This window comes from Triturus cristatus, chromosome 2_2, assembly GCF_964204655.1.
Source record: "Triturus cristatus chromosome 2_2, aTriCri1.1, whole genome shotgun sequence".
Classification (NCBI taxonomy): Eukaryota; Metazoa; Chordata; class Amphibia; order Caudata; family Salamandridae; genus Triturus; species Triturus cristatus.
In genome coordinates, this window is record NC_140582.1 from 333,266,544 (window position 1) to 333,291,296 (window position 24,753).

A 24,753-nucleotide genomic window follows, 5' to 3' on the forward strand; every position below is an offset into this window, starting at 1 on the left:
CTTACTTGTAGGTACCGAAAAACACTCAAACACAAGGGCTCTTTTTAGAGCCACCTAATATCTAAACACTTAAACTTGATTTTTATTTCTATTTTTTTAAATGTTTTTTTTCGGGTGCGCGCAGAGTGCGCGCACCTCGCGATGTTTTTAAAAAATCTTTTTTTTGGCCCTTCGGGGTCCCACTGTGACCCCCTGACAATGGCTAGGGGGTCAAGAACTCCCTACCCTGCCCCCTATTCACGTTCTCCACCTTTCCTTTTCAGTGCGACAGACAAAATGGCGGCCGACACTTCCTGATTTCGACCGATTTGAATGTTTACTGACATCTAACAACCAATCAGAATTACGCTCGCGCACGGCAGGGTGCGCGCACAGGGCTTGCACAGTGCGCGCACCCTGCGCGCGTATAGATATTGATATGCTTTTAAATGCTATTTTCTCAGGAAATACTGAACAGATTTACACCAGACCTTATGGCTACCTCTCTGCCAAATTTCAAGTAATTCTGTTCAGCCATTCGGGCTGGAGCGGTGTCTAAAGGTCCTATGGAAAAATGCATGGGGAAAACGCGTATTGGGACCCCCCTTTTTTCTCGGCCCCTACTTGACGAATCACCCCGAGACTTTCAGGGTAGGAGCTGAACGGAGCACCCCATTAGTTTTGAAAATTTCGCGAGGATTCGTCAACCGGCGCCAAAGTTATTCAAAATAGAATTTTGAGATTTCCTATGGAAACTCGGTCCTAACTATAACTATCTACTGGCGACCGCCAGTAGATAATATATTATATATATATATATATATATATATATATATATTACCTACTGGCGGTCGCCAGTAGGTAGTTATAGTTAGGACCCTGTTTCCATAGGAAAACCGCAACATTCTATTTGGAATACCTTTGGCGCCGGTCGACGAATCCTCGCGAAATTTTCAAAATAGGTGGGGCGCTACGCTACGCTCCTACCCTGAAAGTCTCGGGGGGATTCGTCAAGCGGGGGCTGAGAAAAAAGGGGGGTCCCAAAACGCGTTTTTCCCATGCATTTTTCCATAGGACCTTTAGACACAGCTACAGCCCGAACGGCTGAACAGAGTTACTTGAAATTTGGCAGAGAGGTAGTCCTCAGGTCAAGGATGTGCCTTTTGTAGGTCTGGTGTAAATCTGTTCAGTAGTTTCTGAGAAAATAGCATTTAAATCAATATATATATCTGTGGCAGCTTACGGTGCGCTTACCGTGCGCTTACGGTAAGCTTACCGTACGCGTACGGTGCCGTGCGCGAGCGCGATTCTGATTGGCTGTTAGATCTTAGTAAACATTCGAATCGGTCAAAACCCGGAAGCGGCGGCCGCCATTTTCTCTCTCGCACTCTGAGGGGGGGAGGAAAAACAAAGGCAAAAAACATGTAAAGGGGCTGTTTAGACAGCTTCTAACCACCTAGCCTTGATGAAGGTGTCCCCAAAGAACCCCCAAGGCCAAAAAGTCAATTTTATTTTTTTTTGAAAAATCGGCGATTATGCTTACCGTACGCGTACGGTAAAAATTATTTAAAAAAAAAAATAATTAGCCATACTCTCCCCACCCCATGTGTAAATGGTGCCTGAAGGGCACCATTTGTGAATGGCATATGTAACAACTGAAAATTTAAAAGATTACCTTTCACAACGAAGCGCATAATATGTCCTCCATGTGCGCACGGTGCGCGAAGCGCATCGTGCGTACATGGCCCATCCAGCGTAACGTGGGCACACGGTGCGCGTAGCGCACCCCGTGCCCACCGTGCGTGCACGGCACTAACTGCGTAAAGTGGGCGCGCGGTGCGCGTAGCGCACCCCGTGCCCACCGTGCGCGCACGGAACGAACTGCGTTAAGTGGGCGCGCACGCCACGAATGGCGTAAAGTAACTTAGCATTTAAAAAACCGTACAAATTCACTGAAAAAACCATAGGTTTCACACATGTTATAGTTAGCTGGACATTTTACTGATAAAAAACCAATGAAATTCCCCCGTTATAGTTAGTGCAGGCAACTATAACTCACGCGACCGCAATCCTCTGCTGATGACATATGTGTCTTTATGAAAAAAAAATATTTGTAATATATGTATAGCTAAAATTTAATGGAAGAAGACATGGGCAAATAAGTGTCTAAATACAGTATTAGCATCAGCAGAGGATTGCGGTCGCGTGAGTTATAGTTGCCTGCACTAACTATAACGGGGGAATTTCATTGGTTTTTTATCAGTAAAATGTCCAGCTAACTATAACATGTGTGAAACCTATGGTTTTTTCAGTGAATATATATATATATATATATATATATATATATATATATATACACATATACAACTATTTTTTTTTTTCCACTGAAACAAACATAGGTTTCAGGAACCTTATAGTTAGTTGGACATTTCACTTGTACAAAACCATAAAAATTCCAGTGTTATAGTTAGTTCAGCTAACAATAACTCTCGCCCCCGCAATGCACTGCTGATGACGTCACATATTACATAATTCATGACATGGTCAGTGACATCACTGATTACATCACTGAGGAAATCTCAAATGACAGCACTGATGACATCATCCAGTGACTGTGTGTTTCTGTAAAGTTTAACTTTGTTTTATATATATGCCAAGCTGTATTGAAGAATCAGTGGGTGTATAAGTGTCTGTATGGAGGATTTAGTAGGTACGGGACTGACTGTATAAGTGAGTGATTAAATGTGTCTTACTGAATGCATGGGTTGGTGACTAAACTGTGTGAAAGTCTGTATCAGTCTGTCTGTTGTTGTGTAAGCTGCTGCATTGGTTGGTGAGTAGCTGCATGAGTGTCTATATGGGTTATTGATTGCTTGCCTGAGTATTTGTATGGCTGCCTGAATGTGTGTGTGTGTGGGTGGGAGGTGTGTGACTCTGTGCATAGATGTGTGAGTGGTTGATTCACTGGGTGTATGGGTTCAAGAGTGCATGTGGAAACATTTGTATGGGTTGGTGTGTGTGTGTGTGGGTGTGTTGGTGAGTGAATGGATATCTCAGTGGTACATGTGCAAGTAACTACATATGTAAAAGGCAGTATATGTGAGTGATGGTGTATGTATATAAATAACTATATGTGAAAGTCAGTAATTGTGAGAGTGGCTGCATGGAGGAGTGTGTATTTGTATCAGTGATTCTATAAGAGTAATTATGTGTTAGTATCTGTATGAATAAGTGAGGTGGTGTCTTTATAACTGTATAGGTGAGTAAATGGAAGTATGATTGATTCTTTGCATGACAGACTAGGTGTGTAAGTAACTCTGGATATGTGGCAGTGTGTGCGTGTCTGTATAGGTGTATGAGTGCATATGATAGTGTTGTATTGATGAGTGACTGCATGTATGAGTGACTGTATGGGCGGATGTGTGTGTAGAACTAGGAATCAGTCAGTGCATATTTAGTAACTGGTATTGATGTGTCTATTGTTTCGAAAATGGTAGTTCGTATTTTAGAGTGGGTGTATCCAAGGTTATATTCAGGTGTGAGGAGGTGCATCAGATTTTCACGTGGATGATATCAGTGATGTCATCAGTGATATCACTGCTGACATCTCAAATGACATCAGTGATGTCACTGACCATGTCATGAATGATGTAATATGGGACGTCATCAATGATGTAATATGGGACGTCATCAATGATGTAATATGGGACGTCATCAATGATGTAATATGGGACGTCATCAGCAGTGCATTGCGGGGGCGCGAGTTATAGTTAGCTGAACTAACTAGAACGCCGGAATTTCTATGGTTTTGTACAAGTGAAATGTCCAACTAACTATAACGTTCCTGAAACCTATGGTTTTTTTCAGTGAATTTCGATGTTTTTTTAAATGCTAATTTCTAACTATAACGTGCCTGAAACCTATGGTTTTTTCAGTGAATTTCTATGTTTTTTTAAAATGCTAATTTCTAACTATAACATGCCTGAAACCTATGCTTTTTCAGTGAATTTCAAAGGCTTTTTTAATGAACATTTGTAAGTTTAATGTACCTCAATGCTATGTTTTTTTTATTATCTACTGGCGGTCGCCAGTAGATAGTTATAGTTAGGACCGTGTTTCCATAGGAAATCCGCAACATTCTATTTGGAATAACTTTGGCGCCGGTTGACGAATCCTCGCAAAATTTTCAAAATAGGTGGGGTGCTCCGCTCCTACCCTGAAAGTCTCGGAGGGATTCGTCAAACGGGGGCTGAGAAAAAAGGGGGGTCCCAAATCGCGTTTTCTCCATGCAATTTTCCATAGGGACCTTTAGTCCAAGGTACAGCCCGAACGGCTGAACAGAATTACTTGAAATTTGGCAGAAAGGTAGTCCTCAGCTCAGGGATGTGCCTTTTGAATATATGGAGTCAATCTGTTCAGTAGTTCCTGAGAAAATTGCAGTTAAAAGCACATACATATCTATAGCCGCGCACCGTGCGCGCACCGTGCGAGCACCATACGTGCGCGAGCATAATTCTGATTGGTGGTTACGTGTTAATCAACGCTCGAATCGGTTGAAATCAGGAAGTGTCGGCCGCCATTTTGTTTGTTTTCAGTGCGAGAGTGAAAAAGGAAGTTGGCGAACATGAAAAGGGTGCAGGGTGGAGAGTTCCTGACCCCCTAGCCTTTGTCAGTGGGTCCCTGAAGGACCCCGAAGGCAGAAAAAAACATTTACATTTTTTTTTTTAATCGCGGGGGAGAGATCAGTGATGTAATATCTGACGTCATCAGCAGAGGATTGCGGTCGCATGAGTTATAGTTGCCTGCACTAACTATACCGGGGGAATTTCATTGTTTTTTTACGAGGGAAATGTCCAGCTAACTATAACATGTGTGAAACCTATGGTTTTTTAAGTGAATTTATATATATATATATATATATATATATATATATATATATATTTATATTACCTACTGGCGGTCGCCAGTAGGTAGTTATAGGTAGGACCCTGTTTCCATAGGAAAACCGCAACATTCTATTTGGAATAACTTTGGCGCCGGTCGACGAATCCTCGCGAAATTTTTAAAACTAATGGGGCGCTACGCTCCGCTCCTACCCTGAAAGTCTCGGGGGGATTCGTCAAGCGGGGGCTGAGATAAAAGGGGGGTCCCAAAACGCGTTTTTCCCATGCATTTTTCCATAGGACCTTTAGACACCGCCGATTACGCTTACCGTACGTGTACGGTAAAAATTAACAAAAAAAAAAAAAAATCCATACTCTCCCCACCCCATGTGCTTTGTGCATGGGATATTACATATGTGGAAAATTAAAATATTACCTTTCACAACGAAGCGCATCGTGCGTACATGGCCCATCTAGCGTAACGTGGGCACGCAGTGCGCGTAGCGCACCGTGTGCCCACCGTGCTTGCACGGCACTAACTGCGTAAAGTGGGCGCGCGGTGCGCGAAGCGCACCGCGTGCTCACTGTGCACGCACGGTGCGCGAAGCGCACCGTGCGTGCACGGAACGAACTGCGTTAAGTGGGCGCGCACGCCACGAATGGCGTAAAGTAACTTAGCATTTAAAAAACCGTACAAATTCACTGAAAAAACCACAGGTTTCACACACGTTATAGTTAGGAATTAGCATTTAAAAAACCTTGCAAATTCAGTGAAAAAAACATAGGTTTCACACATGTTATAGTTAGCTGGAAATTTTACTGATAAAAAACCAATGAAATTCCCCCGTTATAGTTAGTGCAGGCAACTATAACTCACGCGACCGCAATCTTCTGCTGATGCTAATACTGTATTTAGACACTTATTTGCCCATGTCTTCTTCCATTAAATTTTAGCTATACATATATTACAAATATTTTTTTTTCATAAAGACACATATGTCATCAGCAGAGAATTGCGGTCGCGTGAGTTATAGTTGCCTGCACTAACTATAACGGGGGAATTTCATTGGTTTTTTATCAGTAAAATTTCCAGCTAACTATAACATGTGTGAAACCTATGGTTTTTTCACTGAATATATATATATACACACACACATACATACACATTTATTTTTTAAAAATTGTGAATAATTTTTAGTTAGGAAAACTACATTCATATATTTTTTTAATATTATAAAGACATCGCGCACCCTTCACGCACCATACACCATGGCTGCACGCATTCCATTAGCCTTTTTGAAAAGTCACGCTGGGGTCGCGACTTTGTCGTAATTTGTAAAGTATGAAATATCTTTAATTTAATTATAAATAAAAGTTTTCCTTTAAGTGTTTGTCTAAATTTATTAATAAAAGTATTTTTAAAGTATTATTTTCAATATAATTTCGACGAAAGTTATGAAATGCGCAGTTTAGCTGCTTAATGTGCGCGACATCTCCCCGCACGTATTTCCGGGGTCGCGCCGTGATCATGCCAAAGGCGCGACTTTGGCGTATTTTTAAAGTTGAAAAAATGACTATAGAAAGTTTGAATATGATATTAGACTGAACAGTTCACACCGGAGGCCGCGCTGGGAGCCGCGCACCCATCGCGTTCACACTAGGGGCCGCGCTGAGCGCTGCGCACCCTTCGCGTTCACACCAGAGGCCATGCTGGAAGCCGCGCACCCCCCACGTTCACACCAGGGGGCCGCACTGAGCGCTGTGCTAGGGTCGCGACTCCCCCAATTTTTTCTTTTTTTTAAGCCATCCAGTTTCATTAATTTACATTCGCCCCGGGAACCCCATCCCCCGGGGCATGCCCAAATATACATTTTTAATGGGTTTTTTTAAACAGAGGAGGGGGGACTGCCACCCCCTACCCTGCCATTTTGGGCCCCGGGGACCCCATCCCCCGGGACCTGGCCTCATGGTTAGGGAACGTGGGGGGAGCCCCAAAGCCCCCACGGTCCCGCCACCACCCCACCTCCTGCGGAAGCAGGCATTGCTTTTCCACATGGGGAGCTGCTCACGTGCAGCTCCCCGTGTGGAAAAGCAATCTGCTTAGGATTTTGGAAGAGAGAGCAGGTTTCCCTGCTCTCGCTTCCAAAATCCAAAGCAAGTTTGCTATGGCAGGGCTGGAGCCATTCTCTCGCCCGGTCATAGCAAACAGCAGTGTCCCGGGGGTAGGCACCCCAGGACACTGCAGGAGCTGGCCCTGGGGGGTGGCGGTCCCCAGGGCCATCAAGGGCTCCAGGAGGGGGACCAAGCGGCCCCCCTCCCTTTATTTACCTAGCCCCGGGGAGGTGGTGGTCCCCAGGACTTGGGGATCCGTAACGGACCCCCTAATTTACATTATTAATGCCCCGGGAGGTGGTGATCCTTAGGGCGTGTGGGTGGGCTCGAGCCCGCCCACACAGTTTTAATTATTATTGAAAAAAAAGCCCCGGGTAGGTGGTGGTCCCCAGGGCTGCGGGGGCCCAGCGGGCCCCAACAATTATGAATAGGACAATACCCCCGGGACCTGGCCCACCCGGGGCCTCATTTAAATCAAGCGTGGGCTTCATTTTTAAAAAAACTTTCATCGGGATTTGCGACCCCATCGCTCATTCTGCCAAAATTGTGGCCTTGGGGGTCCTTGTGGGACCCCCTGAACAGGCCTAAGGGGTCAGAGTGTTTCTACCCTGCCCCCTTTTCTTGTTTTTAAACTTTTATTTTACTGTTTTCCTGTGACTCAGTTCTATAGAGTCACAAAATGGCTGCCAACAGTTTCCAGTTTGGAGTGCTGACAGCCAATGAGAATGAAGCTCATGCTTGGGAGTGTTCGTGAATCCACCGAGTCCCTAGATATCGAAACTTTTTCTCTTTCAAATTTTTCAGAAAACTACTGAACGGATTTACAACATTTAACAAAAAGGGCTCTTTCTGAAACAAGACCTACCTTTTTGCCAAATTTGGTGTAATTCCGTTCAGCAGTTCGGGCTGTATTTGTGTTTAAAGTTTCCAATGGAAAATTACATGGGGAAAACAAGTTTTGGGACCCCCCTTTTTTCTCAGCCCCCACTTGTCGAATCACCCCGAAACTTTCAAGACAGGAGCTGACCGGAGCAGGCCACTAGTTTTTAAAATTTCGCAAAGATTCGTCAACCGGCGCCAAAGATATTGAGAAAACAAGACACGCTTTTCCTATGGAAACTAGGTCCTAACTATAACTACCTAGTGGCGACCACCAGTAGGAGAGATAGAGATATATATTTACCTTGACACGCCGGGTCCCGTGTCTCTGCTCATTGCTCCTGCTCGACTTGAGGAACATGAAGCCAGGAATAACAGCCGGGCTCCCCTGACCTATCACAGCGCTGCAATGCAGCGCTGGGATTAGTTTTGAACATCCTGGTTCAACTCTCAACCAGGGAATGTGGGCCTGGACATGTTCTCCACACAGGCTGTAATGCAGTCTGCATGGAGAACGGGGAAGGTGCGCATGACTGTTTTGGGCGGCCCGAGAGGGTTGACCAAACAGTTATTGTGCACTTAGGAGTGTGTAAACCACTTTCTCCCCTGCTCTGAGAGCAGAGCAACCCTGCCCGTCCACAAAGGAAACATAAAATGATAATAACTTAGAGTTATTTTCATTTTATATTTCCTTTATTTTACACTGCTCAAAAGCAGTGGGGTGGCGCTCCTCTGCCATAGCGGAGGAGCCGCCACTGCATCAGGCCCTAATGTTCTCTCAAGCAAGGAAAGCCCTTGGACAAGGCAGTGTCCCCTCAGCCAGGACAACCCTAAAGAGGTAGACCTAAGGCTGCAGCAGGAGGACAGACCAAACGCACCTTGCAGCGTCTGTTCCTACCAATTATCCCACCAGCTTCGCCTCACCATTGCCCCCCTTTTCTTCTCTGATCAAGAATGCAAAGAAGAGCATTAAGGTGGAATCCTACAAACCATTGTTTGGGCCAAGTTTTTGAGCTAACATTTAAACCAATAATATTTATTTTTAATTTGCCTCCGAATGACTGAGTCTCAGGCCCACGAGCTCTCTATAGATTTTTTTGGGATGGCAACCATAGCTTAACTGCTAATATTTCATATGGCATTTTAGAAAGAAACTCAAGAACACTATTGTTTCTTACCAATGACTTGCATCTCTGGCTCCACGTCTGCAGTGGCCTCTTCAAGCAGCGAAAGTAACTTAGCTGAGATTTGCTGCACGGACTCAATGTTGCTGAACAGAACATCCACGTCAAGTCCCTCGGCCTGAGGGAAGAAAATATGGAGTTAATCAAAATAAACAGCACCAGCAGGCTCTTGCCCCTACCTGCAGGACACATACTACAGTTCGGTAGTCCACGTTATACACAAGCAGCATTTGCTGGACCCAAAACTGGGGTGAGATCCCTGGACAGAAAAAGGCACCTTTTTGTCATGGCTCTGACCCTCTACCGGTAAGGTACCTCCATGGACTAATGCATCAATGGCAGTGTGTAACCTGAAGTTCTTGGGTTTAAATCCCTGCCGGTCCACTCGGCCTTTCACCTTTTTGATAAAAGAGTGCCTGTTTTCTGCGCTTATCAGGCAGCCAAATTGTAGAATGCGCTACATAAAGTGTACCAGTTATTACTATTACTCAGATCCTCAGAACATTTTGATTTTCCAACTCTACGCAATTTCAACAGCAGCCTGCATGTAAAGGGTGCCTTTAGGACCAGGGGACATCCATTTGATGGAACAGGAAAAGAATTGGCTTCTTCGACTTTAACAGACTCACGATTACTTATGCAGGCGAGGACGTGCCCTTGAGAGGGCTGATCAAGAAGTGCACGGTGGCAACAGAGGGAACCAGGGTATGAGGATCTGTTGGGTTTCCACTTTTGGAACCCAAGTGCAGACCATCTTCAGTATCTTTCTTTTAAAAAACAAAAAAAAACAAAAACAAAAAAAAGACTAATAATCATTTAGCACCCAATGTTGTGTTCCGAAAGTAGTCCTTACTAACCTTTTCTCTGTGCCTGCGAGTTTTTCTGTGTGTAGCTCTGTGATGGTTCTTGTTGACTTTGCTCACTCATCCCTTTCTTTTGTCTTGCCACCTTTTGGTCAAGCAAGACATGAACAATGCTTAATTGAGTTTGCTCTAGAACCAAATATAAGGACAAGTGTCTCCTTAACTATCAATGTATCATTTTTAAACCACTTGTATAGACATAGGAGCCTTAACTAGATGTGTCCAATGTAGGTCCAGAAGGGCCGGATCCATGTCACATATCCAGGATATCCACACCAAATAAATGTACATGGAGTAATCTAAATGGCACTAACGTCATGCACCTCTGGCCTAAACCCTGGCAAAAGAAAGTCAATCATATATAACCCATGTCTAGAAAAGTGATGTAAACAGGAAGTAGTTAAGAAGCCTGGGGAAGGTGCAAACAGAAGCTTTCGTATTAAAGCCTCGGTCTCTCACCTGCTTGCTTCTTAGGGGCTGAACCACTTCCTTAATGCAATACTCCAGATCCGTCAGATAGTCTTTTTCTGTCTGCACCAATTCCCCGATGATCTTTGACCTCTTAGCCATCATTCTCTGCAGAACTTCTTCCGGTTCGTGTGTAGGCGTTGTGGGCGCCGAGGACCCAGTCTGTGGTGCCATCTTTTCTGTAAACAAGAAAAGTAAAGATGATGAGCTCTTAAGAGTTTGCATGGCGGTTTCACACAATCTAACCAGGTGCTTTTTTAAAAAAAATTTTAAACTTTGTTTATTGAATTTTTTACCAAAACATTACAGTCACACAATAGCCATAGGCGAACTTCAGTGGCATTTCAAGGTCTAAATCATCACAGCAGTACATCCAGTGCATTTCCGGGGGGAACGTGAACAGCAAAACATAAAGTAGCATGAGTCTTGGCGCAGGGACAGGGGGCATGAACAGCTGGCAGCAGAGCCATACACAAGTTAAACGATCGATGCAGACGTGGGGGGCCCGCGGGTGGAGCTCCCCCATGCATTATACCTCCCCCAAGGCGTGACCGCCACCCATATAGCACGTGTAACAGGCATGCAAACCAATCAACATGGCATGGGAATCATGGAAGAAAGATCAGAGTAGCTGCTCAGGGAGAGGGGGAAGCCAGGGGACACATGAACACAACCCTCACCCCCACAGGTCTGCAACAGCTCAACCGTCACCTTGCACAGGATGTGCGTCAAGAGCATCAGAAGTAGTGTCGTCATGGGCCAGAGGGGGAGCATCCTCCGTCAGGGCTCCCGGGTATTGCAGTAGGTAACATTGTAATGGTCCCCAAACATCAGCGGGACGGGATCGAGCAGGGAGCAGGTCGGAGTATGTCAGTATCTGCTCTTGGCAGTAGACAAGGTCTTTAAGCCATTCCTTAAATTTCGGGGCCCTCCCCCTACCCCACCGGCATGCTATACGCCGTTTCGCCAACAGCAGCGCCGTTGTGACAAACCTGCGGCTCGCTCGCGGAATATGTTTGGTATAACCCAATAGCGCCTGCACCGGTTCGGGCTCAAGGAGCAGGTCCACCATCTGCGAAACGGCAGAATACACTTGGGTCCAGTAGGTCTGAATTGCAGGGCAATCCCAGGATAAGTGCAGGAAGTCTGCATGTGGGGCATGACACCTCTCGCAGTTATCCGAGTTCTGCAGCTTAAATTTGTACTTGGTGACCGGTGTGCAGTACAGGCGGTTCAGGAACTTAAAGTGAATGACACGGTGTCTACTGCTCGCAGAAATCTGCTCTGTCTGTATGCAACAGTACGACCACCTGTCATCCCCCAGCTCCAGCCCCAACTCCCGCTCCCACTCCCCACGGGCCCGTGAGGTGTCAAGTGCAGTGTCAGAGCGAACTGTGTGGTATAGTATGGAGACCAAGTGGGAGGGCGAGGACGCCTGTAGGACTCTATGCAATGGGCCAGTGATTTCGGGCTCCGCCGGAAATGTCTGCAATATGGACCGCATTCCATGCCTCAGTCTCATGTAGGTGAAAAGCTCCAGAGGGGTAGGCGCGTACCCGTCGAAGAAGTGTTCCCGGTCGTGGAAGCGCCCAGCAGAGAACAGATCCCCCCACCTCTGAATCCCCAATTTGCGAATCAAGTCTTGAAACAATCTTTCTTGTAGAAGGGGCAGCTGCGGGTGGTAGGCAATGGGGAGAAGGGGCGAGTACAAGAACGAGCTCGCCACTCGCTTAGATATCTCCAGCCACGCCCGCACCGTTCCCTGCAAGGCGTTATAATCCCAGATATTATGAGGGAGAGTACTATGCAGCAGGCCGCGCAGAGGCAGAGGAGCCGCCAGCCAGTCCTCCGCAGCGAGTTGGGGCATAAATGCAACGGGGTGGAACCAGTAAAATGCATAGTGCGCTTGAGCGCAATAATAATATAACTCCAGGTCCGGGATGTCCAAACCCCCCCGTGAGTAGGGAGAGGTCATCACAGCCCACTTCAGCCTAGGTCTCTTCCCACCCCAAACAAGCCGAATCAATTCCGAGCGTAGGCGATTGAAAAAATGCCAGCCCGGGGGGAAGGGAATGTTCATAAACAAATATAAAAGTCGAGGGAGCACTACCATCTTAATCAAGGCAGCACGTCCTGCCATCGAGAGGGGGAGCGCAATCCAGCGGTTCACACAGGAGGAGACCTGTGTCAACGCCGTACCGTAATTAGAACGCATCAGTTCCTCCCTGTCACGAGAAATCTTAATGCCGAGATATTTTACGTCAGACTCACACCATTCTATGGGATAGTCAAGTGAGAACTTCCGACATCCATCCGTCAGATGGAGGATCTGAGACTTTGACCAATTGATTCGTACGCCCGACATCTCACCGTACGTTATGAATTCCCGGAGTAGCGGGTTCAGGTTATTTTGGGGGTCCCGCACATACAAAGTAATGTCATCTGCGTAGAGCGACAGCAGAAGCTGCCTCTGCTCGCAGATCAGCGCCCGGTGTTGATGACGCTGTCGCAACCGCGAGGCGAGGGGCTCCAGCGCCAGCGCGAACAAGAGAGGGGATAAGGGGCACCCCTGCCTGGTCCCACGGGCGATTCCAAAGGGCTCCGATGTCCTACCATTGATCAAGACCCTGGCACAGGGGCCACTGTAAAGGATAGCTATCCAGCCCAGGAAAACCAGGGGAAAACCCATACTAGTCAGCACCGCTACCAGGTAATCCCACTCCAGGGAGTCGAACGCCTTCGTCGCGTCCAAAAAGACGGCCACCATCTGGAGGCTGGGGGCCACATTCTGCAAAGTGGCAAACAGCGTGCGCAGGTTGTGCGACGTTGCCCTGCCCGGTATGAAGCCCGACTGATCCGGGAGTACTAGCCCCTCCATAAGGAGCGTCAGCCGGTTAGCCAGAGTTTTAGAGAGGATCTTTGCGTCACAGTTAAGGAGGGACAGAGGCCGGTAGGAGTCAGGGGAGGTCGCCGGTTTGCCCGGCTTCAAGAGGGAGGTAATCAAGGCCTCTCTCATGGTAGGGGGGAGCTTTCCCAGCGTGTGGGCCTCCTCAAACACCACTTTCAAGATCGGGGCAAGGATATCTATGTACGATTTATAAAACTCGATCGGGAGCCCGTCGAGTCCCGGGGCTTTCCCCGAGGCCATTTGCATGATGGCCTCACGAATTTCATCAATCCCAAGCGGTGCCATGAGGAACTTCCTCTGTGCATCAGAGAGCCATCCCAATGTGATCTCCCCCAAATAGGGAGCCAACTCCGGCGGTTTAGTGTGAGCGGAGGAGTATAGATCAGTATAATGAGCAACGAATGCTTGCATGATAGACCGGGTGTCCCTATGGAGCTCCCCCGAACTACCCTGGATCTCGAGGATTTGGTTGTTAAAACGGGGCGGCCGGATTGCCCAAGCTAGGTATTTACCCGGGCGCTCCCCCTCCCCGTACCTACGAGCCTGAAAGTATTTCCCCCTGAACCGAACCTCTCTGTCCGCAGTTTCTTTATAGTCGGTCAGTAGTTCCCGGAAGCGGGCCTGCGCCCCAGCATCAGTATGAAACATGGGGGCAGTCTCCAAGTCTTTCAGGTCAGTTTCGAGTTTACGAAGGGTGCTACGCAGAACCTTGAGGACCCCCACCCCTTTCGAGATGCACAGTCCTCTAATTGTGACTTTAAAAGCCTCCCACACCACGGCAACACTATCCACCGTGCCACCGTTGCGCTGGAAGAAGCTCTCAATTTCCTGTGCAATTTCGGACCTGAAGACGTCGTCCAGCAGGGCAGTTGGCTGCAGTCTCCACGACATCGGAGAGCCAGCGAGGTCAGTCAATTCAACGCTCAGCAGGACCGGGGCATGATCGGAGTATGTGCGAGCAAGGTGTTTTACACAGCCTATCGTGGGAGCAAGCCCCGGGGAAACTAGGATATAGTCCAGTCTCGCCCACGTGGAGTGCGCGGCAGTCCAGTGCGTGCCCTCCCTTGTCGCCGGGTGCCTAGAACGCCACGTGTCCAGTAAATGACGCTCAGTAAGGAGGTCATGCACATATGCCTGCGAGCGGGAGTAGTGGTGTGGGCTCGGATTCGCCCTATCCCTCTCGGGGTCAACAGCTATGTTAAAGTCACCTCCCCACACTAGATAAGTGGAACCGATACGCAAAATCTCTCCCAATAGTGTTTGAAGGCAAGACGGATCATCGATGTTGGGACCATAATAGCACACCAAAGTGAGTGTATCCACGCCCATGCGCCCCCAGACAACACAATACCTGCCCTCCCGATCCATCCGCTCGCCCATTTGCACAAAAGGGGTATGTTTCCTAATGAGGATGGCCACCCCACGCGAATAGGTGGAGTAAGAGGAGAAGGTACGGTGCACAGCCCAACGCGACGCAAACAACACCGGCCTGGAGGGGTCTAGGTGCGTCTCCTGAAGAAAGGCTACCCCTATGTGATGCCTATCCAGGTATGCCAGGACGTGTCTACGTTTTCTGTGGTCTCCCAAGCCCCTCACATTCCAGGACAAAAAGTTAAGCTGCCCAGTAGAGTCCCTACGTGTCTGCGGATCACTCATGGAAAACAAGAAGACTCAAACACAGCAATACAATGCAACCGCCGCCCCCCGAACCATGTGAAGAAGACCATGCCAACAGCGCCACCTCCCATTCAAAACTAGCATACATACCAAATCCCCAACTCCCCCCCCCCTCCCCCCACCCACAGCAGCATCCCAAACATGCTATCTGGACAGTCCCCCTCCCCCCCACCCCGAAGCAAACTCAGTCTATAGCAAATGCCATATTGGAGCAACATGTAAACTTAACGTCAAGTGGGTAATACCCTTGGGAGGACAGTCTAGGTGAATACACAGTAACCCCTCGATCCAGAAGAATGCGCCCTGCCCGGGGGCCGGACCCTCTCCATGGACAAAAGGGCGCCCAGCAAGACGATGAAGTCCTGAGAGTCTAGAGCAAGCCAAAAAAAAATTGCTGAACTCCGCTAACATCCCCTCACAGTGAACACAGCTAGGTCCATGGGACCCTATATCAAGTCCCACAATGGCAGACACGCGCAACACCTTACCAGCTGACAAGCAACAGTCTCAGAGTCGACAGGTCAACAATCCAGCACCATCATCCTGATGCCGGCGAGGAGGGGCAGTCCTGGTCACGTTTCTTGAGTCGCTTCAAGAACTCCTCCGCCTGTTGGGGTTTAGTACAAAAGATTTGTTTCCCTTGATGAGTGATGCGCAGGCGGGCCGGGTAAAGAAGCGCATAGTCAATTTGTGCAGCACGCAGTTTGTGCTTGACCTGGACAAATTTCTTCCGCTCCTCCTGAACCACCGGGGTGAAGTCCGGGAAAATAGTGAAGGTTGTGCCGCCATAGGATAGGGTCTTCTTCTCCCTCGCCGTCCGAAGCGCGACATCTCGGTCACGGAAGTTCAGCAAGCGTGCGATAATAGGGCGAGGGGGAGCCCCCTGCGGCGGTTTCAGGGCCAGAGATCTGTGTGCCCTTTCGACGATGAACTGGGGAGATAGGGAGTCCGTGCCCACCACCTCTCGCAGGAGACCCTCCACATAGTCCTCCATCTTGCCCGTGTGGGTCGATTCCGGAATGCCAATTAAACGGATATTGTTCCTCCGACTGCACGCTTCCAAGTCTTCATTTTTAGCTGCTATTACATGGAGGACTTTGTCCATGCGCGCCACAGTGGCAGACAGTTCCGTTGTTCGATCTTCGGTGTCTGAGATACGCCTCTCCGTCTCTGTGAGGCGTTCGCCATGGCTGTCAACCTTATGCACAATCGAGTCCATGCGGGATTGCATGGAATCCATTTTGTCAACTATGGTCGCTAGACTTTGCCGCATGTCCAGCAGTATGGACTTGACATCCTCCCCCGGCGGGGCCTCCACCGACGTCGACCCCGCCGCAGCGGCCTCCGGTTGCGACCTGGTCTGCTTCTTGGTCTCGAAAGTAAGGCGAGGCTGACGGCTGTCCGGCTTCCCCATGGCGGCACTGCCAAGCCTCCCACAGCAGGATCGGGGGGCGCGCTCGGGTGAGCCTCGAGGGCAAGCAGCAAAAGGGGGGGAGCGGCAGCTCAGGGGAGGGGGGAAGCCTCCAGATCGTACAGCGGATCACAGGATCAACCACAAGCACCCTGTTCAACCCCCTCCACCTGCTACGTGGGACCCCGCTGGGGACCAGCCGCCGCCCCCGGGACGGATCGCGATCCCCCAAGCGTACCCCTCACCTCCACAGCTGGTAGCAACACTCCTTGAGCAACCAGGGTGACCCCTGCGCGGATCGCCAGCAGGGAAGAGCCAGGTAGGTGGGGGCAAAAAGGATCCAAGGCGAGCCCCACACGCAGGACCCGCAACCGTGACTCGCCAGTCAGGGGGGAGACAGCATGCACCGCCGTCTAGCGCCCTCCGGTCAATGGCTCCCTTCTCAGTCCCGTCTCTCCCCAGCGTGGGCTCCACAACACAGGCTCCGGCGCAGGAGGGCCAGCAATCAGCGCACCAGGCAGCAGACCCTCCGGGCCCCGCACCTCCTCCGATCCGCCGATCCGTCGGACTGTCAATCGCCCCCAGTGGGCAGGCAGCCAGGCACCAGTGGGGGGGGGGCGAGAGATCCGCACAAGCTGGTGTGAACGAGGCAGCACCACGCCGCAGCAAGGATCCGGCGCGGGAATCTAACCAGGTGCTTCTTTACGGCTTCATCAACTGCACCTCAAAGCGCTATAACAGATTTACCTAACTGGATGATGAGCGGGCTCACCGGGATCATTCAACTTTCAGCTTTTAGCATTGAGTGCTTACCAGTATTTTAGTGTGTGCATTTGCCATGTACAAGGCATGATGGGGACTTGTCTAAGCGAAAGGAAAGAGGTGTTTGGATAAATTTAAAAAAATCATATTTGGAACGGAAGATGGACTTTGAAAGTGGGGGAAGTACACTTTCAGTGCCTGTTGTTCTTTTGTCATGCAGTAAGGTTCACTGTGTATTCCAGATTGAGAACTCAACCTGCTCGCGGTGGTAAATCCTGCTATGACCACCGTGTCCAGCTTCCCATACGATCCAATACATACATAAAGAATTCATAATGAATGTATTAGTGTAGCAGCTAGAGCCATGGACGAGACTTTACAGTGGATTATTGGTTACATGACCTCCAGAGGGTTCAGTAAATATGTTAGGAACAAAGATAAAACGCAGTTAACATCCTAGAGAGTCGATTGATGGAAATAGATTTTACAAAGAAGTTACAACAGAATGCCAAAAGGCCAGTGAAGACATAAGGAAAGTCAGCTCGAAGGTTTGAGGCTTTGGAAGGTCGTATTCCAGCCTGGTCACCCTCACCGAGCTCTGTGCAACATCTGCGAGCTTCAGGTGATACACTAGAAATACCCACGCATGATATCACCAGCAGTGCTACACAGCAGCTTTGAAGATTATCTGGGATTAAACAATCTGCATTGAGAGAGTCAATTAATTACCAAGAGCATTAATAATTAACTACTCCTTTTTAATTTGGAATTGGCACAGACTTCTTTAAGTCTTCAGCAGTGTTAACCTTCGCATAGACAGGATTACTGGAGTCACAAATTCATAGAAGCACTTGATTAAGTCCTGTGCATTCATTTACCAAACCAGTGCATTCTGGAAGCTGTGGTATTATGTCAGATTAATCAGTGGTTGAAAATGGGTGGTGGGCGCACTCGTTTTTTAGGAGATAAACTGAGATTATGACGGTAGGCGTGCAATATTGCCTTATGCTTGCGTGGCACGTAGTATGAAGGAAAGGGGGTGGCCTAGTATAAAATTTACCAGGACTGCAATATGCACAGCTATAAAATTGTTTCAACATTTAATTCATTTCACTTCAAAATAAACAATGATCATATGCAATTTTATCATGTGAGCTTCCACAATATACATGATCATTCAATGTGTATACATTTATACAGTAATAAACACAAGTTACTAATGAAATAATTTTTCAAACACCCAATGCATTTCGGGACATTTGTGGTCCCTTCTTCAGGGGTAAACTGTTGGAGAAGAAAGGAGAGTGTATGTCAGAATCTGCACGGTGCGTGAACAGAATGTCGTGTTTTTTAATTTAATAATGAGGTCTACGATACCTTTCAGTAGTTCACATGAGTTACATGTTTGTATTCTGTGGAGAGAGTTCAAGACAATGAAAGTATAAGAACAACTAATCTCTCTGTGAATTAATAATGATAAATAATGCAAGGAGCCCCGATTTCGTACCTGGACAGTTATGTCATTTTACACGATTCTCATGTTGCTAACGAGGAAGAATCTGCAGAAATAAAAACTCTATATTAACTACGTTGTGTGAAGCATTATGTCTGGATACACTCAATGCTTAAAGCCGAGCTCACCTTAATAACAACAGTTCAGGTGGCGGTGAAAACCGTTACTGGAGCAGTATGTTACTGATCTGAAAATAAAGGACAAACCTTACATTCCAGTCAAATTTTTAAGTGCAAGCCCATAGAAATGGGGTCGTAAAGTATAACGTCCTTACCGATTCGAAGAAACGTTCGTGATGAAGTATGTCTCGGTCGAAGTTGGTAGTTCATCAGTATCAGGTGAGTAAATAGTCGCGCTGTAAAGCGTGGACATAGAAACTAAAAAAAGACTACGAAGCACCATGATCGCGAAGAAAGATTCGAGCGTTACCTCTGTGCTCAATACAAATCTACGAAATCTATTCACCTTAAGTGCAGTGTATAGATCATCTGGTTGAAAAATAGAATGTTATTAGAACCATCGAAAATGGTTCGAATAATTTTCAGAGTAGAATGAAGACGCGATGAAGCATGCTTAGTGTGCCCGGGTCGTTTGTCAATAAAGTTCTGAAAAAAATGAAACCTGAACGAATGTTGTTGATGGATGTATATAAATTATGTGACCGCCAGAGTATACCTGGCTTCATAAAATAGTGTGAGTGAGCGTAGTTTATACGCTGAATGTCAGCAACAGTATATCAATTTAAACATAATCAAATAATACATATGAATCATATGGTCAAACATAACGTCAACAAATATAAAACATGATCATAATCAAATATTACGTTTTATGGTCTATGTCTAAGGGAGTTCAGGAAAAAAGGACCAGTGTGTGGGGAAATATATGTGCGTGTAATGTCAGGTAGGAAATAAACGTGGGTTGAATGCATTATAGGTTAAAGTGCTTTCATATTGAGTCGGGGTCCCAGGGTGGAGTACAAGTATCAAATATGAATATTCTTTTAAAGAAAGCAAGCCATCTCAAATTTGTCGTTGAGTCCGTGCGAAGTAAGGGTTTTAAGCTTCTTAATCCAGAATGCCTCTCTTTGTAAAAGATACTTTGAATTGTCGCGATCTGTGTGTTTTGGTACTTCTTCGATGATCTGAAATTTCAGTTGGGCAATTTGGTGCCGTGATTCCTCCCAGTGTGTCGCTAAGCTAGACGTCGTGCTTTTGGTGCGTATTTTAGCTTTTATGTTCCGTCAATCTGATTTTCATTTTCCTCTCTGTTTTACCGACGTATAGTAGCCCACAAGGGCATTTTATTGTGTAAATAACATTTTCTGAGTTACATGTTGTGTTGCTGTGAATTTTAATTTTTTGACCCGTGGATGGATGCAATAAAGTATCACCTGTTATTACATTGTTGCAATGTGTACAGTTCCAGCATTTCTGTGTGCCTTTACTTGGTTCAAGAGACCTTATTGGTTTTTCACCAACATTTGCCCCCAAGACACATCGGATAACTCTACTACAGATGTATCACTCCCAATTTTCAAACCAAAGAGCACTTTTGTTGCTCCAGTGTCCCACAAAACTCTGGACACATTTGAACTATTGGTACAACAAGACCTAAAAAAGATAAAATATTCTAGTAAAACAAACAATCTGAGTAGAGCGGAAAAAAGTGTTTTAATCAGACTCGCCAGAAACCCAACAATTACAATATCAAAAGCAGATAAAGGGGGAGGATTAGTAATCATGAACTCCGAGCATTACCAAAGGAAAGTTCTCGAACACATCACAAACGAAGACACTTATGGAAAACTTGATAAAGACCCTACAAAGGAAATTTCCAACAATCTCAATCTCATGTTGGATAAAGCGGAAGAACTTATTTGGATTGACTTACCAACCAAAAAATACCTTTGGACTGACTTCCCAAGGAGACCCAAAATTTACCTACTACCAAAGATCCACAAAAATTTGATGGATCCTCCATTTAGACCTATCGTCTCCGGATGCGACTCAATATTTGAAAAACCAGGCAGGTTTATCGATACATTCTTACAGTCATTTGTTCAAAATTGGGAGACTTACATTGAAGATACTACGGACTTCCTGAGAAACTTACAAATGTTTAATCACCTAAATACAGAAAATTGGATTTTATGCACTATTGATGTAGTAGCATTATATACTTCGATACCACATGCTAACGGAATTGAAGCAGTTGAATGGGCTTTATTGCAACAAGAAAATACACAAATACCTAAACATTTCATTATACAACTACTGGAGTTTTGCTTACAAAACAGCTACTTTTGTTGGGAAGAAAAGTTCTACATACAACTAAATGGAACATCTATGGGATTTCCAGGAGCACCAGCATACGCTAATACGTATATGGCAAAATTCGAACAGGACTATATCCTCCGGGACCCCACATGGAAAGAAGGTCTTATATTCTTCAAACGCTTCATAGACGACATCTTCCTCATTTGGAATCAGTCAGAACCAGAACTTATCAATAACATACGGACACTTAACCTGATCGATCCTCGAATTCAATTCACTCATACAATAAGCCGCAAATCTATTGCTTTTTTAGACGTATGGATTGACATTGGACAAGGCGAAATACAAACGAGTGTGTACAAAAAACCAACAGACAGAAATAATGCTCTGCTTTTTAGCAGTTTCCATCCTCCTTCGTTGATCCGGAATCTACCAGTGTCCCAATTTTTGCGAACGAGAAGAATTTCTTCTACAGATATGGCATGTGAATCCACATGGCATCAACAAATAACGAACTATACAGACAGAGGATATCCTGAGAAACTTGTTTTAGAACAACTAAACAAAGTCAAGACTCGACCACGTGAAGAGTTGCTGAAGAAAGTTCCAAAAGACACGAGCACACGTACAGTTTTTGTCTCTAAATACTCCACAGCATCCAGGAAGATTAAACAAACTATCAACAAGCACTGGAACTTACTCCAATTGGAAACGGACTTCAAAGATCTCTTCAAAGAGAAACCACTATTCGCCTTCACAAGAGCCCAAAACTTGAAAGAATTATTATCCAAAAAACAAAAACCAATAAGGTCTCTTGAACCAAGTAAAGGCACACAGAAATGCTGGAACTGTACACATTGCAACAATGTAATAACAGGTGATACTTTATTGCATCCATCCACGGGTCAAAAAATTAAAATTCACAGCAACACAACATGTAACTCAGAAAATGTTATTTACACAATAAAATGCCCTTGTGGGCTACTATACGTCGGTAAAACAGAGAGGAAAATGAAAATCAGATTGACGGAACATAAAAGCAAAATACGCACCAAAAGCACGACGTCTAGCTTAGCGACACACTGGGAGGAATCACGGCACCAAATTGCCCAACTGAAATTTCAGATCATCGAAGAAGTACCAAAACACACAGATCGCGACAATTCAAAGTATCTTTTACAAAGAGAGGCATTCTGGATTAAGAAGCTTAAAACCCTTACTCCGCACGGACTCAACGACAAATTTGAGATGGCTTGCTTTCTTTAAAAGAATATTCATATTTGATACTTGTACTCCACCCTGGGACCCCGACTCAATATGAAAGCACTTTAACCTATAATGCATTCAACCCACGTTTATTTCCTACCTGACATTACACGCACATATATTTCCCCACACACTGGTCCTTTTTTCCTGAACTCCCTTAGACATAGACCATAAAACGTAATATTTTGATTATGATCATGTTTTATATTTGTTGACGTTATGTTTGACCATATGATTCATATGTATTATTTGATTATGTTTAAATTGATATACTGTTGCTGACATTCAGCGTATAAACTACGCTCACTCACACTATTTTATGAAGCCAGGTATACTCTGGCGGTCACATAATTTATATACATCCATCAACAACATTCGTTCAGGTTTCATTTTTTTCAGAACTTTATTGACAAACGACCCGGGCACACTAAGCATGCTTCATCGCGTCTTCATTCTACTCTGAAAATTATTCGAACCATTTTCGATGGTTCTAATAACATTCTATTTTTCAACCAGATGATCTATACACTGCACTTAAGGTGAATAGATTTCGTAGATTTGTATTGAGCACAGAGGTAACGCTCGAATCTTTCTTCGCGATCATGGTGCTTCGTAGTCTTTTTTTAGTTTCTATGTCCACGCTTTACAGCGCGACTATTTACTCACCTGATACTGATGAACTACCAACTTCGACCGAGACATACTTCATCACGAACGTTTCTTCGAATCGGTAAGGACGTTATACTTTACGACCCCATTTCTATGGGCTTGCACTTAAAAATTTGACTGGAATGTAAGGTTTGTCCTTTATTTTCAGATCAGTAACATACTGCTCCAGTAACGGTTTTCACCGCCACCTGAACTGGTGTTATTAAGGTGAGCTCGGCTTTAAGCATTGAGTGTATCCAGACATAATGCTTCACACAACGTAGTTAATATAGAGTTTTTATTTCTGCAGATTCTTCCTCGTTAGCAACATGAGAATCGTGTAAAATGACATAACTGTCCAGGTACGAAATCGGGGCTCCTTGCATTATTTATCATTATTAATTCACAGAGAGATTAGTTGTTCTTATACTTTCATTGTCTTGAACTCTCTCCACAGAATACAAACATGTAACTCATGTGAACTACTGAAAGGTATCGTAGACCTCATTATTAAATTAAAAAACACGACATTCTGTTCACGCACCGTGCAGATTCTGACATACACTCTCCTTTCTTCTCCAACAGTTTACCCCTGAAGAAGGGACCACAAATGTCCCGAAATGCATTGGGTGTTTGAAAAATTATTTCATTAGTAACTTGTGTTTATTACTGTATAAATGTATACACATTGAATGATCATGTATATTGTGGAAGCTCACATGATAAAATTGCATATGATCATTGTTTATTTTGAAGTGAAATGAATTAAATGTTGAAACAATTTTATAGCTGTGCATATTGCAGTCCTGGTAAATTTCAGATTAATCAGTGGAACACACCTGGAACAAAAAGATGAATGGCAAAAGTGAAGCCCTTGGTTGGAAAGGTGAAGTATTGGTGACCGAGTCATCTGTAACTCTATTCATACATCTTGAAGTAAATGTAGCCTAAAGGTCCTGCCTGTTGCAGTTAAACATTGAATTGTTGATACATATCTGGTAGAAATGGGGCTTCTGGTTGGCTAGGGTATGCACCTAGGCCAGGCAGAACCCACCACCCTAGTCAGTGTAAGCTAGTTACTCACCTAGGATAACCTGTGCTCACCCTCTGGTAGCTTGGCACAGTGCAGGCAGCCTTATCATAAGATGCAATGTGTAAAGTATTTGAGTGAGACACTCAGACAGTAATACAATGAATACACCACAAAACGACTCAATACAGATTTAGAAAAATAGTGACAATTTATCTGCATAAAATAAGACCAAAATCGAATTAGTAGATCATGAGATACCGATTTTAAATTAACCAATGCAAAAGCAGTACTTTAAAGATCATAAAGGACTTAGTTCAGGATATTGTTGCTGCTTTAGTAAATGCACAATCCCTAAGAGTGTTATTTCAAAGTATACTCGCTACATTCATAGCTTAAACAAGTGCTGTTGGCTCTTTGTGCAAAAAGTGCTTTGTTAGACCAAGTAATCGGCACTTCAGCCATAAGAAAGGCAGGGCGAGCCCATAGTAATCACTCTGTGGGCCCCCACCGCACTCGATTCCTTTAGAATTCAGATGCTGGCATTGCTCACGGGCTCCAGGGCACGATGTTGCACCCAGGCCCTTCAGGCAGAGGCTGGTAGTCGGCGCAGGCTCCACCTGCATCACTCGGCAAGCACGCTTGGCTGAAAGGGCCACGCTGAGGGATTTCCTTGGTGCGGCGTTGATTCCGACACGCCCGCTCAGCTGAAGGGGCCACGCTGAGGGAAGTTCTTTCAATGCGGCGGTGGTTAAAGTAGATTAACAGGGCTTCTGAGCAGAGCCTCTACTAAACCAAAACATGGTGCACTGAGCCCATTGCGATAGTTCCCCACACGAGGAGTTTTGGCTCTCCCAAAGCAGAGCACTTGTATTTTGCAGAACAGTGTAA

General features: G+C 45.8%; 1 protein-coding gene across 1 annotated transcript in view; it reads right to left on the bottom strand.

The window, feature by feature from the left end:
- The window catches only part of ARHGEF38 (Rho guanine nucleotide exchange factor 38), a 332,434-nt gene that overhangs the window by 180,729 nt on the left and 126,952 nt on the right, over window positions 1-24,753 (bottom strand). Inside the window, exons 2-3 of the mRNA XM_085641412.1 lie at window positions 10,360-10,547; window positions 9,032-9,155 (exon numbers count right to left, since the gene is read on the bottom strand). Of these exons, the coding sequence (XP_085497538.1) occupies window positions 9,032-9,155; window positions 10,360-10,547 (312 nt within the window). The remainder of the gene's footprint in view (window positions 1-9,031; window positions 9,156-10,359; window positions 10,548-24,753) is intronic.